This window comes from Camelina sativa, chromosome 3, assembly GCF_000633955.1.
Source record: "Camelina sativa cultivar DH55 chromosome 3, Cs, whole genome shotgun sequence".
Taxonomy (NCBI): Eukaryota; Viridiplantae; Streptophyta; class Magnoliopsida; order Brassicales; family Brassicaceae; genus Camelina; species Camelina sativa.
Genome location: NC_025687.1, coordinates 25,976,900 through 25,996,975, shown reverse-complemented (window position 1 = coordinate 25,996,975; position 20,076 = coordinate 25,976,900). Strand labels below are relative to the sequence as shown.

Here is a 20,076-nt window from a genome sequence, read left to right as displayed (position 1 = left end):
TTGTCAAGAAGAACATAAGCTTAAATCCCCAAAGGATGGGTCTATACCAAAAAACGAAGGAATACCTAACCGTTCACCTTATCTGAGCCCATAGAGGACTAAACTCTCTCATTCTCAAACACCGAATTTAGCCAAAAGGGGTGACTGATCGCAACATAAGATTGTAGTATGCAATCTGATGTAACGCTTTTTGCAATGAGAGCAGCTCCTCTATTCGCAGCAGGATCTTCTACTATTAATCTCCAAAAAATTATTCTACCTAGTACCCTCCATAACTCTGAAGCTTGATATCGGAAGGAAGGCCATGCATTTGGTCTGATAACCGCAACTAGCTGTACATCTTCAAAAGCGAAGATGACCTGATTATAGTGATGACTGACCATACTTTCTATCGCCCATAACACAACACACAAAGTAGCCGCATCTTTAGATTTTAAGTTACTAAAGGCTCTTCTACTGTGCATCAACACATCCCCTGTGCTGTCTCTTAGAACCCATGAACCGCCTGTCAAACTGTTTCTCTTTAACCATGAGACTCCAATGTTACATTTGACCCATCCGTTGACAGGTGCCTCCCATGAAACCAAATGGGTAGGAACCACCACTGCTTGAGGATTTGGGACCATCTCAACCTCGGTTTGAACAATCTGAGCTAAGAACCATTCTTCAACGTCTAGCTTTATCTTTTGGATGGACTCTAAGGGTGAGAAAGTTTCACCTTCAAAGAAAAAGAGATTGCGGTTTTTCCAGATTCGCCAAATGATCCACGGAAAACTTTTCCTCAAATCTCTAGGCCAATTTAAGTTATCCTTGTTTATGAGAAAGTGATGAATGAAGGAGAACACTGAACCGGTAGCCAATTCTCCTTCTCGCATTGGATAGTCTGAAAGTGCCCAAATCTGTCTAGACAAGGTGCAGTTGAAAATCGCATGTTCAATTGATTCTCCTTCAAGTCCACAGATTTGACATCTGCTGTCCACCTTCAATCCTCTATGAGAGAGTAATTCTGCCACCGGTATTGCTCCACTAAGGAGTTTCCAAAGAAAGACTTTAATTTTGGGATTAGTAGAAACTTTCCAAACCTGTTCCTTAAGTGGATTGATAGAAGGTTGAATGGAGGCTTCATGCAGTAAAGTGTTATCAAGAGTGTTGTTCGCCAACCAATAGGCTAATTTAACTGAGAAATCCCCACTTTTATTATGCTTCCAAATCCAAAAATCCTCCATAGAAACCACTCGCTTAAAAGCTTTAATCAACTCTATATCTCCGGGAAAGAAATGTTCCTCCAGTTTTTCCAAATCCCAGTCTCTTGTTTCAACATTGATCAGTTCCTGAACCCTGAGATCTGGGTTGATGAAGTCATTTTTTATCCAAGGAGCTCTTATGCCTTCAACCTCGTCCTCCAGCCATTTGTCTACCCAAACTCTGAGAGAAGAACCATTACCAACTTTTTTAACCAGACCTTTAGTAAGCAGGTTACGTCCATGCAGAATGCTTCTCCAACCGAAGGAGGGTCTCTGGCCAAGATAAGCTTCAAGAAAGTTACAATCTGGGAAGTATCTGCTTTTCATGACTCTAGAGAAAAAGCAATCAGGAAATTGAATGATTTTCCAGGCCTGCTTTGCCAAAAGAGCTTGGTTGAAGAGTTCAATGTCACGGAAACCTAAACCTCCATGAGTTTTTGGGAGACACATTTTTTCCCAGCTTTGCCAATGAATCTTACGGTTATGCTCAAAGGAACTCCACCAGAACTGAGCCATTGCACTAGAGAGGTTGGAGCAGGTAGTCTTAGGCAATTTGAAGCACGACATCGCGAAGACCGGCATAGCTAAGGCAAATGATTTCAATAGGATCTCCTTACCTCCCTGTGATAAGGGTCTAGCGTACCAGCCTGTGGTTTTGGATTTTAACCTGTCCTTGATGTAGTCCAACATCTGAACCTTGGAACCACTAGAACACTCAGGTAAACCGAGATACGTACCTGCACCTCCTTCATTTTGAATTTGAAGAGTGTTCTTGATTTCTTGTTTGTGAAACTATGGTACTTTTTTCCCAAAGGTGATTGATGACTTGTTGAGGTTTACTGATTGCCCCGTAGCCTTGCCATAGACTTTAAGGATCAACTGTAGCACCATGTTTTGCTCTTTGTTGGCCTTACACACGAAAAGACTATCATCTGCGAATAAAAGGTGGTTGATTGTAGAACCTTTGGAGTCAAATTGGATACCATTGATGGGACCAGATGATTGAGCAGAGTTTAGTATATGTGATAATCCTTCTGTGCAGAGGACAAAGAGGAAGGGAGATAAGGGATCTCCTTGTCTGAGACCTCTCTGGGGAATGATCATACCAAAGGGTTGATCATTTATTAAGACCGAGTAAGTGACAGAGGATACACAGAACATGACCAGATTGATCCAGTTTTCGTGAAAACCTAAGGCTCCAAGAATGGATCGCAAGTAACTCCATTCAACCCAATCGAAAGCTTTTGACATATCAGATTTTACCACCATGTATTCTGAGGAGATGATCGAATGAGCATTAAGACTATGGACCATTTCATGAGCCACCATAATGTTGTCGGAGATGAGTCTTTCATAAACGAATGCTGATTGAGCTTCCGAGACAATTAAGGGGAGCAATGGTTGTAATCTTTGTACAATGATCTTTGAAATAACCTTGTATAGTACTGAGAAAAGACTAATTGGCCTCAGATTAGCCATTTCAGAAGGATGAGGAATCTTGGGAATTAAACAAAGATGAGTGTAATTCCATTCTGTGGGGAAATGGCCAGTTTCAAAAAACTTTTTTACTTCAAAGGTAACTTGGGGGCCAACCGTTGACAAGAAGTGTTGGAAGAATAATCCCGACATTCCATCTGCCCCTGGAGCACTAGAAGGTTTGATTGCAAACATAGCTCTTTTAATTTCCTCATCTGTAACCGGTTCTAGTAGAGACTTGTTCATATCTTCTGTTACTTTTGATGGAAAGTCTTCAAACCAATGTGCAAAGCTAGAAGGATTGGATGAGGTGAAGAGGTTCTGAAAATAAGCACAAGCTACTTCTCCTTTAGCTGCCTCAGATTGTTGCTCGTTTCTATTGATGTCTTTATGAACTTCGATCCTTTTCTTGGACCTATTGCCTTTAACAGAGGAATGGAAAAATTTTGTATTCCTGTCCCCACATCTCATCCATTTATCTCTACTTCTTTGGTGCCAATAAATTTCCTCATCTCTGTAGGCTCTAGCTAGCTCTCTTTTTAGGAACTGGACATGATCTAGGTTCGGAAATCTTGCTGATTGGTCATTTTCGAGAGCTACTTCGACTTGATGAATCTTGTCCTTTGCATTTGTGTTATTTTTCTTCTTCCAGGAGCTAAGCGCCTTTCTGCAACCTCGGAGTCTGTCTGAGGATGAGGATCCCACACGAGTATTAGTAAGATTCCAGGCTTTTTTGACCTCAGCTTCTACTTCCGGTTTGAATATCCCTCTCATTTTTGTCCCCGTATTTACGTTCTTTTCGTCTCTTTATATCTTATCCTCTCCGTTAATATTTTAGGTCCACCAAACCAAAATACTATTAGTTAGTGTTCCCAAAACAATATGATCATTGATCAATCATGTTAATTGCGGTCACCTAATCGAAAAAATGAATTCTTGATTCAAGCTACTGAATTAAATAACCATCACGTATTTATGTGAATTGATAAATGGCTAGCTAAACTTTAATCATGGATTTATATTATTTTTAACAATTACTCATGTCGTTATCATCAACATTTCGTTAACCGGCCATGACGTAAAACATTATATGATAGGGGAAAAAACCAATCATTAGAACTCATGTCCAGCCCACTACAAAACTTATATTGTTAAAAGTGGGGTAGTTAATTATTTGTGGATTATATATTAAGAATATGCTCTTATATATAGAGTCGGACATGGAAAGGGTCCTTGTGTGTTTCGCATCGGCAACTAATCTTATTCTTCAGTAAGAGGAAACTAGTTTTTATAATTTACAAAAAAAATATTCTGCTTCTTTCTTCTATACGTTCTTCTCGCATTCAACAATGGCCGGTCTTGACTTTGGTTCCTTTGAAGACTCCTTTAAATTGAACACTTTAAAAGCTTACCTAGCCGAGTTCATCTCTACTTTGCTCTTTGTTTTTGCTGGCGTTGGTTCCGCCATTGCCTTTGGTTCGTTCTCTATCTCTCAGTTTGCACCATATGCAACCTAATACATTTCAAATTCGCTCATTTCGCTCGATCATATAAGATCGATTGTTAATTACTAACCAAAGAGGATCGAATCTTATTTATTGATAACTAACTATATGGTAGTTTTTTTTTTTNNNNTTTTTTTTTTTTTTTTTTTTTTTTTTTTGTAATTATAGACGATGGTTATAATCAGATATATTTAATCATGGGCCACTACTTAACCAGCTATAACATAGAGGGCTAGTAGGGAAGCTAACGTTGACCAACCAAATAGAATCGAAACTTACTTTTATCTAGTTATATTGGTAACATTGTTTTCAACTGTTACACCGATTCTATCAAACTATTACCATTTATATCCGTAGAAATTTTGATTTAGTCTCCTAATTTGATAAAATTGGATTATTACTTACCGAATGTCATTATTGTTTGTAAAATACAGGAAAGCTAACAGAGAACGCTGCTCTTGATGCATCCGGACTAGTGGCGATTGCGATTTGCCATGGTTTTGCTCTCTTTGTGGCGGTTTCGATCGCAGCTAACCATTCTGGTGGCCATGTTAACCCAGCCGTGACTTTTGGACTTGTCGTCGGTGGAAAAGTCACAATCATCACCGGAGTTTTCTACTGGATTGCTCAGCTTCTCGGCTCCACCATTGCTTGCTTCCTTCTCAAATTTGTCACCGGTGGTTTGGTATGGTCTAATATACTCACTATAACTAGATTAATAATATCTATATGTTTTCAGTTTTAATTCTAATTAATATAGAGCATTCATTACGGAAAATGATATGTTTTCTCAATAGAATAACCTCAGTTTATTTGATAAGGTTACAAACTTTTAATTTGTGAAAATAATTAGTTACAAAGTGCATGATTCATATTTTCCACACTCAACAACTTCTTCTTATATTAGTTTTTTTTTTCTAATTATTATTAACATACAATAACTTCATATTATATTATTATTTAAAGTGTCGTATTTTTTTCTTTTCCGTTCATAATGCCATAATAAAAAAGCTATGAACTGAGTTGTTTCAAAAAGAAAATGTTTTTTTTTATTAACAAAACGCAACAAAACTTTAAAACGCAGGCGATTCCAATCCACAGCGTTGCGGCTGGAGTAGGATCAACACAAGGAGTAGTGATGGAGATCATTATTACATTCGCATTGGTCTACACCGTTTACGCCACAGCCGTTGACTCCAACAATGGCACTCTCGGAACCATCGCTCCACTAGCCATCGGACTCATCGTTGGTGCTAACATTCTTGCAGCCGGTCCATTCTCTGGTGGTTCCATGAACCCTGCTCGTTCCTTTGGACCAGCTCTCGCAGCTGGAGATTTCTCAGGACATTGGGTTTATTGGGTCGGTCCACTTGTTGGTGGTGGACTTGCTGGAGTTATCTACTCCACCGCTTTTATCACTGAGACCAAGCCTGAGCCAACCGAGTCCGAACGTGTTCCTCTTATTTCCTCTGCTTAAGTAATCTTTGCTTATAAATGAGATGAATGATGTGTGTGTGTGTTTTTTTAGTTTGGTATTCTTGTTTTTCAATCTTTTGCTTGTTTGAGTTTGGTTTACAAATGTGATTGCATGTTTTTTTTTTTTTTTTTCCGGTTCTTCCACCATATTATCAAAAAAACATTCACTAATTTCAATAAAATTAATGAAAAAAATAAAATTAAACATCGCTAGAGAGAGGGGTCGAACCTCTGACCTTGTGGTTAACAGCCACACGCTCTAACCAACTGAGCTACTCCAGCTTGTTATATATTTTACCAAACAACAAATTAATATACTAAAGTCGTCTTCTTTTGACTCTGCTAAAACCCTTTCTGGGCGAAAGAGGAAAACTTCGAATTTTTTCTTTATCTCTCTCTCTCTCGAGAGATGATAAACTCAATGCCCTATATACCCAAAAACCTACGCCTTCTTCTTCTCCTCTCTTCGTCTTCTATAAAGTCTTGTCCTTTTCCTCTTTCTCTCAGACCCTTTTCTCCACGATCCTTCTCTCTCTCCACCCTCTTCTCTTCTACTTCGTCGTCTTCAATGGAGAAGCACGAAGCTATTGATAATGGTTCCAAGTCTTCTAATTCCTTCGTGTTCAATAAACGAAGAGCTGAAGGAATTGACAAAACCGATAAGAATAAAAGGAATCTTGAACGCAAAAGTCAAAGGCTTAATCCCTCAAACACCATTGCTTACGCACAGGTTTGTTTATATATGAATCATAGACTTCTTCGTTTTTCCAATTTTGGATTTTTAATCCTGATTGAAATTTGATCAATTTAGATACTTGGAACGGGAATGGATACTCAGGATACATCATCTTCTGTGTTACTCTTCTTTGACAAGCAAAGATTCATCTTTAATGCTGGAGAGGTATATAAAACCTGTTACTGATTCAGAAATTTCAAATTGTATGTTTCGTGATCACTTACTTGTATAATTGAATGTAATTTTTAGGGCTTGCAACGTTTCTGTACAGAACATAAGATTAAACTATCAAAGGTTAGTATCATTGAATCTCCTCTGTTTCTGTATGTGTATGATGAGGTGAGTTTGAAATTTGATGATTTGCTGAATGTTTTACAGATTGATCATGTATTTTTGTCACGTGTCTGCTCAGAGACAGCAGGAGGACTTCCAGGTTTGTTCCAGCCTTCGAGTTCTGTCTTTTGTTGCTTGAGCTTTTAGGTTTATGGTGATGCTTAAGTCATTCTTGTTTTGATGTGATAGGTCTTCTACTAACTCTTGCTGGTATTGGGGAAGAAGGTCTTTCGGTGAGTGTTCTTGACATATTGTTTTTGTGTTTCTTGTTGTGTTTGAAATTGCTGAAAGTATTGTTTTTTGTTTGTTACAAAGGTGAATGTATGGGGTCCTTCTGATCTTAATTATTTAGTTGATGCAATGAAGTCGTTTATTCCACGGGCGGCTATGGTTCACACACGGAGTTTTGGTCCTTCTAGTACACCTGATCCTATTGTTCTTGTCAATGACGAAGTTGTGAAAATATCCGCCATTGTCTTAAAACCATGTCACTCTGAGGAAGACTCTGGCAACAAATCTGACGAGCTCTCAGTTGTATATGTATGTGAATTACCTGAAATATTGGGAAAATTTGACTTAGAGAAGGCCAAGAAGGTGTTTGGTGTTAGGCCTGGTCCAAAATATAGCAAGCTTCAGTCTGGACAATCAGTGAAGTCAGATGAAAGAGATATTACGGTTTATCCAAGTGATGTTATGGGACCTTCACTTCCTGGTCCCATTGTTTTCCTTGTGGACTGTCCAACAGAGTCGCACGCTGCAGCACTGTTCTCAGTGAACTCTTTGGAGAGTTATTATTCATGTCCTGATGATCAAACCAATGGAACAAAGTTTGTAAATTGTATTATACATTTAAGCCCATCTTATGTGACAAGTAGTCCTACTTACCAAAGCTGGATGAAGAAGTTTCATTCGACTCAACACATTCTTGCTGGACATCAAAGGTTTGCTCCCTCTTTTTATAGTTGTTTCTACTTTCTAGTCAAAATTATGTAATTTGCTTGGTGCTAATGTTTCGTTTGGTGTATATTATCCAGGAAGAATATGGCTTTCCCAATTCTGAAAGCAAGTTCAAGAATTGCAGCGAGACTTAACTATCTATGCCCGCAGTTCTTTCCTGCTCCTGGATTTTGGCCTTCTCAACTTGCTGATAACTCGATCATTGATCCCACTCTTTCGAACGAGGTTTGCTAATTGCTTTTCTCATGTTAAGTTGTTATATAACTTTGATTCGTCAAATTTGATCAAGTAAAGTTGCATATTCTTACAGTGCTCAAGTTCAAATCTTGCTGAAAGCATTACTGCTGAAAATCTCCTCAAGGTATTGACACTCTCCAACACTTCCAAACTGAATCTATCATTAGCTCTTAAATCTCCTCATCTGTTAACTTTCTCTGTATATTGTGAGCAGTTCAATCTGCGTCCCCTTGCTATCCGTGGGATGGACAGATCTTTTATCCCTGCTCAGTTGACATCCTCAGAAGTAGTGGATGAGCTGCTTTCTGAAATTCCTGAGATTAAAGATAAAAGTGAAGAAATCAAGCTGTTCTGGAATAAACAGCACAACAAGACGATCATCGAAAAGCTATGGCTGACTGAGAGCAACACTGTTCTTCCTAGCTGTCTTGAAGACATTAGACGAGATGACATGGAGTTTGTTCTTTTAGGCACTGGTTCATCTCAGCCTTCAAAATACCGAAACGTCAGTGCAATTTATATTGATTTATTCTCTAGAGGTAGTCTTCTCCTAGATTGTGGCGAAGGAACCTTGGGGCAGCTTAAAAGAAGATATGGTTTAGACGGTGCAGATGAAGCGGTTAAAAAGATGAGATGTATATGGATCTCTCATATCCACGCTGATCACCATGCGGGTCTTGCGAGAATACTAGCTCTTAGAAGCAAGCTTTTGAAAGGAGTGACTCATGAGCCAGTGATTGTAGTTGGACCGAGGCCGCTTAAACGCTTTCTCGATGCATATCAAAGACTTGAGGATTTAGATATGGAGTTTCTTGATTGTAGAAGCACAACAGCAACTTCTTGGGCTTCTTTGGAAAGTGAAGGTGATGCAAAGGGTTCTTTGTTTAGTGAAGGAAGTCCCATTCAGAGTGTCTTCAAAAGATCTGATATCCCGACAGATGATTCTTCGGTTTTGCTTTGTTTAAAGAATCTGAAGAAGGTTCTTAGGGAAACCGGTTTGGAGGATTTGATTAGTTTTCCTGTTGTACATTGTCCTCAAGCCTTTGGTGTCGTTATAAAAGCAGCTGAAAGAGTAAACAGCATTGGAGTACAAATCCCTGGATGGAAAATGGTTTATTCAGGCGACACTAGACCTTGTCCCGAGATCGTTGAAGCATCACGAGATGCAACTGTTCTTATACATGAGGTAACTATATTTTTTTGTAACTCATTCTATGAGTGAGACTTCGACATTTAGAAACTGATTGTTTTTTTGACAGGCGACGTTTGAAGATGCATTGATAGAAGAAGCTTTGGCGAAGAATCACAGCACCACTAAAGAAGCCATCGATATGGGATCTTCAGCGGGTGTGTACCGGATTGTGCTAACGCATTTTAGCCAGAGATATCCAAAGATTCCAGTGATTGATGAGTCGCATATGCATAGTACCTGCATTGCCTTTGATCTGATGAGTATAAACATGGCGGATTTGCAAGTGCTTCCTAAGGTTTTACCGTATTTCAAAACTCTCTTCAGAGATGAGATGGCTGAAGATGAAGATGATGTCGCTATGGATGACTTAAAGGAAAAAGCTTTGTGATGACCCATCAAAGAATGCAATAGGTTGTTTCTTGCTCGTTTGTTCTCTGTTTCTAGTTTTATAGGAGTAAGAGTCTTAATTTAGGACATTGCTGTTTTGAATTGTGTTACATTGGACTAATGATTAAAATCAAGTAGTTGTTACGATGATTTCATACGGTTAACAAGTTTTTTTGTTAGTGTAGACATCTAGTTGATGTAATTTCAGCTATTATACAACAAATTGAACTCACTTGGAATAGGAACAAAAAATGAATGAAGCTTTGGCATGTCATTTATTTAAGTGGATCACTAAGCTCTAATTGTATGGATATATCGTATATGTGGAGTTTTGAGCATACAATCATATAGTAAGATTTCGTCTCATCACTAAGCTTTTATTTTCAAGAAAATTAGTTTGTTTTATATTTATGTTTTTAGCCTAATTAATCCAAATCTATGTCATGGGACTATGCTCCCATAATCTTGAATTAATTGTGAACCTCTTTTAGAATTCTTTGAATGAATAGATAGTGATGAAAATTGCATTTCCATATGCTTTGGTAGGTTTGAAAATCTCTTGATATTTCCTATTACTTTTTCCACAATATTAAAACTAGTATCATAATGTTCATATTTAATGTTATTTAAATAACACTTTTAGATTTGATTGCTGAAATATTTAACTAATGGTTGTATAATGATAAGTTTATTAAAAAAAATTAAAGTGTTGCACTCCATCCTTTATATGTGATTATTATGTCCAAAAACCATAAAAATTATTGCAATCCCTCTGCATCAAACACAAAATTCTGATAAAATACTAAGAGTTGAGACAAGTTTAATGTAGTTCCATAATTCCATTGCAATAACTTACTTTTTTTTTCAAATGGAAACAAATTGATGTATTGATTTTTGAAAGTCTTTTGTTTTTTTTCATAAAATTAAAATGCCTAATCATTTGTTTTTATTTTAAATGCCTAACCAGCTTATATTGCTTTTAGTTGTAATTTACAAGCATTTTAATACAAAAATACCACAACAATGGAAAATGGAAATATAAAGTTGATGAGACAATGAAACTAGAATTGTACCAAAAAAACTCAAACATCTTATTATATAAAGTTGGATTTTGAAAGTTAGTCATTAACATGATTATGACATGTGCCAAATTATCAATCTAAGATTTTGACATGTGTTAAGTTAATATGAATATTTTGAATTCATTGAAATATTATAACAAAAATAAAAAAATTTAGTTAATAGATTATGTATTTATAACTAATGAAGGCAGAATTTATACCTCACATAGATATATTTGACTTTTGATATTATGTAGTAACATATATCATAAAGTATTTGATGTTGTATATATTATGTTGATGGATATAAATTTTATATGTCTCATTATGATTTCAAGATTTTCTTTGATTAATACTTTTTATTTAATAAATAATAATCAGGAAATTTGGCAATAACTAACTGAAATCAGTATATTGTGTTGGTTATACAAATGACTTAAACATTAACATCAATGAATTATTGGCGTAGTAGGTGTGTCGACAAACTTCGCCAACAACAGCAGTATAGGTACCGGTACGACGGCGACTGACTTAGTTACTATCTGACGAAACTCATTATATATATATATATATATATATATATATATTTATGGTTTCTTTTTAACCCGAATAGATTGGAGAGTCGCAAAAATCACTTATTTATACTAGCCATGTTATTTATAACATAACACCCTTTCTTATCCAAATCTAAAATTATGTGTCTTAAAATTTAAATTTAATTTCTTTTATTCTTTCGATTTAACAATTTAAAATTCCTAAAAGAAAAAGATGAATGCATATTTAAAATGATTAAAATTCATGTAAGTACATTATAATGTTGAATATTGATGCACACGATACTCTCTGTGTAAGAAAAACCAATATCTTTTTTTTTTAGTCAAAGAAAAAAATACCAATATCTTTATGAAACAAATATATGTCTAGTTAAATAAGATCCGATAGCCACTTTATCACAAATACTTAGGTTCACTCCTAGGGGTGAACCTTTGTATTTACCCCCTTCCCTCTCAACCAATCATAATGTTCCATCTAATATTTCATTTAAAAAATAATTCAAAATTAAATTAAAAAGGAAAACAAATTAAGGAAACAAATCCTGTATACATTTATTTAAGGAAAATTAAATATTGGTTTGGTTTAGATTTTACAATTAAACGAGGTTATATATCGGTTTGGGTTTATAAATGAGAATTAGGATTTTGATTTTACAATTAAAACGAAACTATATGTCGATTTGAGTTTACAAATGAGGTAGTTAGGGTTTAAATTTTACAATTAGAACAAAATTATATGTCGGTTTGGGTTTACAAATGAGATGGTTAGGGTTTAAATTTTAAAATTAGAACGAAATTATATGCCGGTTTGAGTTTATAAATGAGATGGTTAGAGTTTAGATTTTACAATTAGAATGAAATCATATGTCGGTTTGGGTTTACAAATGAGATGGTTAGGGTTTAAATTTTAAAATTAGAACGAAATTATATGCCGGTTTGAGTTTATAAATGAGATGGTTAGAGTTTAGATTTTACAATTAGAATGAAATCATATGTCGGTTTGGGTTTACAAATGAGATAGTTATGATTTAGATTTTACAATTAGAATGAAATTATATGTCGGTTTGGCTTTATAAATAAGATAGTTAGGATTTAAATTTTATAATTAGAATGAAATTATATATCGGTTTGGGTTTATAAAGAACGGTTTAAGTTTTTTAATTTTATAATAATGTATACATATTTTATTTCCTTATTTTAGAAGGGGGTGAATGAAAAGGTGTGAACCCAAGTATTGCTCCCACTTTATTGACACAAATTAGCAACAAAATAAAATAAAATGAAGAAGTGGTTATTTCGTGGCTACCTAGCGATAAATTAATCACTTATAAATCTATGACAAACCTTTTCATGGAATAACCACGTAAAATTGGCTAAGCGTATGTAATGTAGTGAGAATGGTTTTTTTTTTGGGTTTTATCTCTGAAGGTAAGGCTTTTTTCAACACTCTCTTATTTTCGCCAGTCAGAATCTGTCATCTAATAAAAATGAATAAAATAAAATTTTAATATTTATCAATAGAAAAATGTTAAAGTTTAATATGTACCAGTTTAAGTTTATAAATAACAACATAAGGTTTACATTTTATAATTAAATGATGTTATATGTCAGTTTAAGTTAATAAAGGATTTAAGGTTTATGTTTTTACAATTAAAAAAGGTTATATATCGGTTTAGATTTATAAAAGAAGATTATGGTTTAGATTTATAAAAGAAGATTATGGTTTAGATTTTACAATTAGATGAGGTATATGTCGATTTAGATTTATAAAAGAGTATTAGAGTTTTGATTTTATAATGAAACGAAATTATATGTGAGGTTGGTATATAAATGAAGAGTAAAATTTATATTTTATAATTAAACGATGTTATATTCCGTTATGGTTTAAAATTAGAATTTAGATTTTACAATTACATGAAATTACCACATGTGGTGCAACTATGAAAAAATTATAAAGTAAGCTATTTAAATATAGTATGACATGGTGCAATTTTATTAGCCAGAAGCCTAAAACACTGAGTTACGCATCCCGTTAAGGAGCACACGGAAAGTGATTGAAAGACTTTTAGCTAGTCACCAAAATTATGCCATTATTCTTTATCCAATCCAATATGCATTATTGTTTTAGGCATGGATTTGTAGAGTGTGGAGAAGAGATATATTTTTTTTCTTAAAAGGATTCGGACAAATGTAGAGACTAGAGACGTCGAGTTCCTACTCGCTCTCTCTAAGTGTTTCATTTGATTAATTTTCTGAAGAAAAAGATGAAACATTTGTGTTTACATTTTCATTTGAAGCATATTATAGGAGAACTAACTTTTGCATCTATACAATAAAATCGACTTTTATTTCTCTATAAGTTAAGAAACCCCCCAAACCCAAAAGAGAGAAACAAAACTAACAACTGTAAAAGGACAGAGAGAAAGGTAGTTGCTGAGGAAGCATCTTGTCTTAATCATCAGAGAGAAACTTCTAGTCATTTTTCGTTATCCTTCACTCTTTTTAGGAAGATGAAGAGAGGAAACATTGTATCTTTTGCTTTCCTCATAATGCTATCGAGGATGCTGAATTATCACTAGAACTGAATCTTTTTGCTTTTCGTAGTTTGAATATGGCATTGGCTGCAAACAGAGATTCAATCACAGAACGAGTTACATATATAACTCTCGCTTGATCATCCCAATGGAACAAGAGAGCATAAAACGAAATGACTTACCACTCCGATGTTCCATTCCTGACTTCTGAATTCTTTGAAAGATTTTGCGTCCATTTCCTGAAATTTGTAGTTATATAGATTATTAGCATAAGTAGAACATTACTGCAACTAAAACATATTAGCAAATCAAGATAAGGCAAAAGCGAGTTTACATTGTGTTACTTACCATGCTATAAATAGGAGGAATCATTGTATTCTCTTTGGGTTTTAGTGTAGGCATTACTGAGAAGCGAGGTGCCATGTCCTGTGACCTAAAAGTCCAACTACCAAATGTATAGTTTGGAACTTCATTAGTTCTTGACCAAAGTGAGAGCATAAAAAAATGAACTTGAGAAGTTGAATAGTGGGATCATAACTTACCCAATATAGAGAAAAATGCAGAACTGAGCCCATTCTCGAATTAGCAACCGGAGCCAATAGTTCTGCGAGGAGTTATCCATGTTCATATAGATCTGCCAAACGTCAAGGTGAGTGTGTGAGTATAAACAACGAAGCAGCAAACCCAACATGATGTGAATATAAAAGAAAGATATGCTCATACCACAGTTTCTGGCATGGCTACAATCTGCATAGCTCCTTGGAATTTTCTGAAACCAAAAACAAAAGAAAGATATAAAACTCTTAGCCAGCTATGTACTTTCATCTACCACAAAACTGAGGGTTAATGGCAAAACGTACTTGAACATAATATATTTAGCATACACAGCATCATGCATAGCTTGAACATTCTCATCCTCAATGAAACTCAGCTGTTCTCGTAACACCGATAAGTTTTGCGATATGTGGTGAAAAATAACATAGAATGAGATAATGTAGTTAAGTATCAGAAGCACCTGGAGAAAGTAAAAAAAAAAGATTGGTTCATCATCATCATCTGGTAAGTAAGTAAAAACAGTAGCTTCAAATGAGTAGATAAGAATGTAAAAATCACTCACCGCAAAATAAGGAACAGAAGCTCTGTATCCGACAAGAGTCAAGTAAAAAACACAACCAAGAGAAGCTGTGGTTCTACGTTCAGTCAACGAGAGCCGTTCACAAGTGATGCAATAACCATGAGAGATGAGTAAAAAAGACACAAACGAAGCTGTCTGAAACAGAACACCGGTCACATAGACACCAAAAGACATCCAAAGAGAGCAAATGTGATGGTGAAAACATGAATGCCTACATCACACCAAAACACAGGATTCATCAATTTTTGCCAAAGGAACATTAACAGCAATAATAATAAAATTCAGAAAGAGGACTTACCAAAAGAGGAAAGACAGAGTGAGCTGTAAGGCTTTGATTAATGGAACTGAAGCAAGAGTCCATTGTAAACTATTCGTCTGCTCTAAAACAAAAACACATAATCAAAAATCAAATTGTGTTTATAAGAGAACAAAAATCAAAAACAGAATCATCTGAATTCATGGTTACAACAATAAATCAAAACCCAAGAGTGAAAAAAATCGAAGCTTTATACAAAATTAAGAGATTAGAATTGACCTGAACGTGTCGATTTTTAAAAGTGTTAACCGTCCAAGAACAAGCAGAGAGAGACCAGATCGATAGAAAGGTTAAGTAGAGAACTGGGAGATGACGATACGAATCATCGACGCCATTGATGCCCTGAGATTCTTCCATTGAAAGCTTAATTAATCTCCGAGAAGAATGAGATTTTTTTTTTTTTTGTATATATATATTTTTGGAAGCTTCACAATTCTGTTTGAGGGTTTCTAATTCTATAAGTTATATGAATCTCTTTAATATTTTGACACTTGTCTTTTTGCACTAATTATAATTTTGGTGTTTTTCTTTTTTTTGGATAAACCAAATTAATTAAAGACTTAACTGCCGGTAGATCAATTCCACTAATATCTCCAACTAATTAAATTACTCAGTTTTATTTTCATGCAATTTCATACAAGATTATCATAAACTATACTCATTCTGTATTAATAATTTTGTTATTACATGTTTGTAATATATATATATATTTTAAATCATAAATTAATTATTTTTTGTATATTAATAATTTAATATGTAGGTGAACCTTTTTGTATTGTTTAGAATTGGAATAAATAAAAGGTAGTTTATTATTGTTTGAGTCATCGGAAAAACAGGAGAGCATAAAAAGAAGGTGGAGAAGAGGGAGAGGAGAGAGCAAGACATGCGAACAAAATGGCCATTCAACTAACCCACTCTCTCTCTCTCTCTCTCTCTCCTTTTTGTCGTTGAGTTTTGATCACCAATACCATTTTTTTTAATGTAATTTGTTGTTGGTCGTTGCGACTTTCTCTTAATTTTAATATTTTTTAATTTATTATGTATGTATGTTTGTGATGAAAAAAACAAAATGTATGTATGTTTGTCTGTGTAGTTCGTTGATTTCGTGGTGCAGTTTACCACTTAAATCAGATGCTTATTTGGAACGTGGAAGACACTACAAAACATCGCTTTTTTTTTGTATTTTAAATAAAATATAACAGGTTGATGATATAATTTGGACAAGTACTGCAATAGAATTACTTATAAAATAATAATTATAACGGGTAGAGAGAAAGATTCATGTAGGGGCATATATGCAAACATGCCACTGTTTTATAAAGAAATACTTATTATAAAACTATATGACCACACAACATTATCCAAAATTGTATACTACGTACAATTAACAGATGTTATTTTGACCAGAATAACATTTGATGTTTAATCTCAGCTAGTCTTAACCTCTAAACACCAATTAAGCATCAAACTAATCATCAAGTCGACGAACTTTAAGACCATTGACTACAAACGGCGAGCGAGGCAACAACAACACCGTCACATTTTGACCACAGTAACGACGTTGCTCGATGAATCTTTGGTCTTTGTTCTCGAGTTGCTCTCTTAATGCTTGTCTTCTGTGTTTGATCTAATGGTTTTCCAGCTATTATTATTTTATTATACAATCACCATTCAATTCTTGAAAGTATTGGTTTTTCAAGAAAGGGAGCAAATTTTATCTACGGACAACCTGGTACATACATACATGATGTGCATACGATTAGCATTCATTGGACAACATGTTTCAAGATCATATCGCACGTTTCAAACTCTCTCTTATCACCAAGATTGCTTCACTGATTTGGCAATTGCATGAACAGTAGGAATCATCTCTATCTCTTGCAAAGAATACGATATTTTTGTAAACGAAATCAACATTGGATTTTCCAAATACAGATCAATGGACAAATTAAAAAATCAGTGACCTTTTAAAGGTTCATAATGAAACAAGTACTGTACATTAAAATTTAAAACTCACATTTGCATAATTGCACTGGCCGTGATATAGATGATGGACTGGGCTTAAGTTTAGGCCTGACTTAAAGTTTACCGCTCCAAAGGTTATTATTTTTACACAATCACTTCCGCTTTATTATATTTTTTGTCTATCTATAGTTCTATACTAACGAATACAGTGAAAATATTTTGGTAATTGAAAAAGTAACTTGAAACCACTCGAAAAGACACAATGAATTTAATCAATTTATCATGATGACTAATTCAATTCAAGAGTATATAATATGCTAATACCATTCTTTTACAGACATTATATGGAAAAATGTAAGAATAATAATAGAGTTGACAAAAAAAAAAGGATTTGAGAGTGTGCAAAAAAGAAAAAAAGAAAAAAAAGAAGTGCAGCTTCAGCTTTAAGACGGAGGAGAGGAGACGCATGCAAAGAAGGTAATGATGTTGTCTCTGTCGACCTACGCAGTCCTCTCTCTCTCTCTCTCACACGCCCTTTGTTTTTTTTTTCTACGCCTCTGACGTTCCCCATTCCCTATCCTATTGTACCTTTGTTACCCCTCCATTTTCACCTCATTTACACTTCTGCCACTCTCTATAAAAATAAACTAGGCTAAGGAATTTAGACTTACAAGTTACAATTGCTAAAAACCTAGTCATATAGTTTCATATTACTACATGCTTGTAATGTATAAGATTGATATATATGTATGTGATATATGAATTGGTAGTTGAACATACTTAATGGAAGGAATGCCAACTATTTCATTAGATTTAATCAAAGTTTCACTAAAAATAATTAATTGCTAATTTTACTAGATTATGATCATCCAAAGGATGGTACAGTTGACGTTGTAAATATTTATTTACAGTTTTATAGTTAATTTTTCTAAATGTTAAACTAACTATAACATGTCATTATTTACATACACTTTATATATTTTTTTTAGTTCTAATACTATTGAAACGAAAAAATTAACAATTATGCCCATGAGAAGGGTACTTTAGACAAAAAGAGAAATATAGTTTTCTCCTTGAGGTGTTGTTGTTGGCTTATGAAATGTGCCAATCAGAAAAAAAAAAAAAAATGCAACACCACTATCAAATCATAGGTTAAAATAAAAAATTATTAAAACTAAATTATAATATATATAATTTAAAAAAGCTAAAAATAATAATAATAAAAATTCAAAGTTGCCATGAACGAGCTAGAGGAAAAAAAAAAACACAAAGTAGATAAACATCTAAAACAACAAACAGTACAGCAGTGTAGCTCTATGATTTGTTTTCTACATACATCTTCCTCCTCGTCTCTTCTACTACTTTTCTCTTTCTTCTTTTGTACCTTCCATTAAAAATTTCTAGGGTTCTTTTTTCTTTTTTTTTCTAAAGTTTTCAATTTTTATTCAATGAGAGCTCGGAGAAGGAGAATATGGGTTTGAGAACTGATACTATGGCTTCTCCGTTTCGAGTTATTTGGGGAATCGTGGTTTCTAATGGCTGAGTCTACTCGGTGATTCTGTTTTGTATCCGTCACGAGAAGAATTATAATAAAGTTTGTAACTTTTTTTTTTTTTCTAGGTGTGAGTTTGTGTTTGTTTCCAGAGAAAAGTTCGAATCTTTTTTCTTTTTCGGTGTTTGTAAAAGGGAAAGGTGTATTCTTGGGGGGAAAAAGTCTTTGTTTTTTCTTTCTTCTCTTGTGTTTTTGGTATTTGAGCTCTTAAAAAGGATAGATTTTGTCTTTGTGTCACCCTTTCGAGAGATTACACGAAGAAAAGCCTCTGCTATGTGTTTTCAAGTCGTTAAGGAAAACATAATTCGAGGTAATGTGATTTGTGAAGTCACTCCAAGTGCTTAGGATTTTGAGATGGTTTAGATTTGATTGGAGATTTGGAGTTGTTTCTTCAAGCTGTGGAGTTTGTGGTGGATTAGGAAGCTCTGTGTCTCCTTTTTTTAGTATGTTGTGGTTTTTTTAAGGTTTTCTTCTGTTAGAAAAAGAGTAGACTTTGGTTATCATTTGGAGGGGTGATTACAGTCAGTTGTGGATTCTGTGACTGTGATTAAGAAGAAGATTAGTTTTGAGGAGTAATGGCAATGTCTTGCAAGGATAAGTTGGGATGTTTGGACAATGGGAAGTATGTGAGATACACACCTGAACAAGTTGAAGCACTTGAGAGGCTTTATCATGAATGTCCTAAACCGAGTTCTATTCGCCGTCAGCAGCTGATCAGAGAGTGTCCTATTCTCTCTAACATTGAGCCTAAACAGATCAAAGTGTGGTTTCAGAACCGAAGGTAATGATTAAGAATTGCAGTAATTGGAAATTTCTTTGGTCTTCTGTGCTCTCTATCTAGTTGATCCAATCTTTGTGTTTTTTCGTTTCTGTTGTAAACTTCAGATGTAGAGAGAAACAAAGGAAAGAGGCTTCACGGCTTCAAGCTGTGAATCGGAAGTTGACGGCAATGAACAAGCTCTTGATGGAGGAGAATGATAGGTTGCAGAAGCAAGTGTCACAGCTGGTCCATGAAAACAGCTACTTCCGTCAACATACTCACAATGTGAGAATTCTACTCTTGCAATATCTTCACTTCTCTTATCTTAACGAGTTCTAGAATGTTTCTTTAAGGACAATAGTTTCCTTTAAATGGTATAAGCCTTGATTTTGTTTTTTTCTGGTTTCACAGCCTTCACTCCCAGCCAAAGACACAAGCTGTGAATCGGTGGTGACGAGTGGTCAGCACCAATTGGCGTCTCAGAATCCTCCAAGAGATGCTAGTCCTGCAGGGTTGGTTCTTTGATTGGAATATAGTTACTCTGTTAGATAAAAATTTCACTTTTCCATATTTTTCTGAGGTCCAATGATACATTTTATGTTTTCAGACTTTTGTCCATGGCAGAAGAAACTTTAGCAGAGTTTCTTTCAAAGGCA

The 20,076-nt window shown here is 34.7% G+C and overlaps 4 protein-coding genes and 1 non-coding gene across 5 annotated transcripts in view; 3 read left to right on the top strand and 2 right to left on the bottom strand.

Annotated features, from left to right (window-relative positions):
* LOC104778138 (aquaporin TIP2-1-like) lies at window positions 3,950-5,825 on the top strand. The gene is made up of 3 exons (XM_010502509.2): window positions 3,950-4,196; window positions 4,660-4,910; window positions 5,310-5,825. The coding sequence occupies exons 1-3, from the start codon at window positions 4,070-4,072 to the stop codon at window positions 5,700-5,702; spliced, it is 771 nt and encodes a 256-aa protein (XP_010500811.1). The 5' UTR covers window positions 3,950-4,069; the 3' UTR covers window positions 5,703-5,825.
* TRNAN-GUU lies at window positions 5,910-5,983 on the bottom strand. The gene has a single exon. It is a non-coding gene; the product is annotated as a tRNA-Asn (tRNA).
* On the top strand, window positions 6,101-9,693 carry LOC104778137 (zinc phosphodiesterase ELAC protein 2-like). The gene is made up of 10 exons (XM_010502508.2): window positions 6,101-6,431; window positions 6,513-6,602; window positions 6,687-6,731; window positions 6,816-6,870; window positions 6,960-7,003; window positions 7,086-7,711; window positions 7,805-7,952; window positions 8,038-8,088; window positions 8,179-9,150; window positions 9,224-9,693. Exons 1-10 carry the CDS (start codon window positions 6,111-6,113, stop codon window positions 9,542-9,544), a joined length of 2,673 nt encoding a protein of 890 aa, XP_010500810.1. The 5' UTR covers window positions 6,101-6,110; the 3' UTR covers window positions 9,545-9,693.
* Window positions 13,383-15,576, bottom strand: LOC104778136. Its single transcript, XM_010502507.1, has 9 exons — window positions 15,363-15,576; window positions 15,126-15,202; window positions 14,810-15,038; window positions 14,553-14,707; window positions 14,416-14,461; window positions 14,235-14,326; window positions 14,041-14,137; window positions 13,875-13,931; window positions 13,383-13,779 (listed from the first exon to the last, which is right to left on the bottom strand). The coding sequence occupies exons 1-9, from the start codon at window positions 15,498-15,500 to the stop codon at window positions 13,711-13,713; spliced, it is 960 nt and encodes a 319-aa protein (XP_010500809.1). The 5' UTR covers window positions 15,501-15,576; the 3' UTR covers window positions 13,383-13,710.
* The window catches only part of LOC104778134 (homeobox-leucine zipper protein ATHB-15-like), a 5,449-nt gene continuing 3,749 nt past the window's right edge, over window positions 18,377-20,076 (top strand). Inside the window, exons 1-3 of the mRNA XM_010502505.1 lie at window positions 18,377-19,441; window positions 19,546-19,705; window positions 19,832-19,932. Of these exons, the coding sequence (XP_010500807.1) occupies window positions 19,236-19,441; window positions 19,546-19,705; window positions 19,832-19,932 (467 nt within the window). The 5' untranslated portion in view covers window positions 18,377-19,235. The remainder of the gene's footprint in view (window positions 19,442-19,545; window positions 19,706-19,831; window positions 19,933-20,076) is intronic.

Excerpts from the sequence above, each read along its gene's own strand:
- LOC104778136 (XM_010502507.1), bottom strand. The coding sequence starts at position 15,500 with ATGGAAGAATCTCAGGGCATCAATGGCGTCGATGATTCGTATCGTCAT. Across the intron at positions 14,138-14,234 it reads TGCATTTTTCTCTATATTGG|TTGGACTTTTAGGTCACAGG; the intron begins GTAAGTTATGAT and ends TACATTTGGTAG. Across the intron at positions 13,932-14,040 it reads TTCCTCCTATTTATAGCATG|GAAATGGACGCAAAATCTTT; the intron begins GTAAGTAACACA and ends TACAAATTTCAG.
- LOC104778137 (XM_010502508.2), top strand. The coding sequence starts at position 6,111 with ATGATAAACTCAATGCCCTATATACCCAAAAACCTACGCCTTCTTCTT. Across the intron at positions 6,732-6,815 it reads ATAAGATTAAACTATCAAAG|ATTGATCATGTATTTTTGTC; the intron begins GTTAGTATCATT and ends AATGTTTTACAG. Across the intron at positions 9,151-9,223 it reads CAACTGTTCTTATACATGAG|GCGACGTTTGAAGATGCATT; the intron begins GTAACTATATTT and ends TTTTTTTGACAG.
- LOC104778138 (XM_010502509.2), top strand. The coding sequence starts at position 4,070 with ATGGCCGGTCTTGACTTTGGTTCCTTTGAAGACTCCTTTAAATTGAAC. Across the intron at positions 4,197-4,659 it reads TGGTTCCGCCATTGCCTTTG|GAAAGCTAACAGAGAACGCT; the intron begins GTTCGTTCTCTA and ends TGTAAAATACAG. Across the intron at positions 4,911-5,309 it reads AATTTGTCACCGGTGGTTTG|GCGATTCCAATCCACAGCGT; the intron begins GTATGGTCTAAT and ends TTTAAAACGCAG.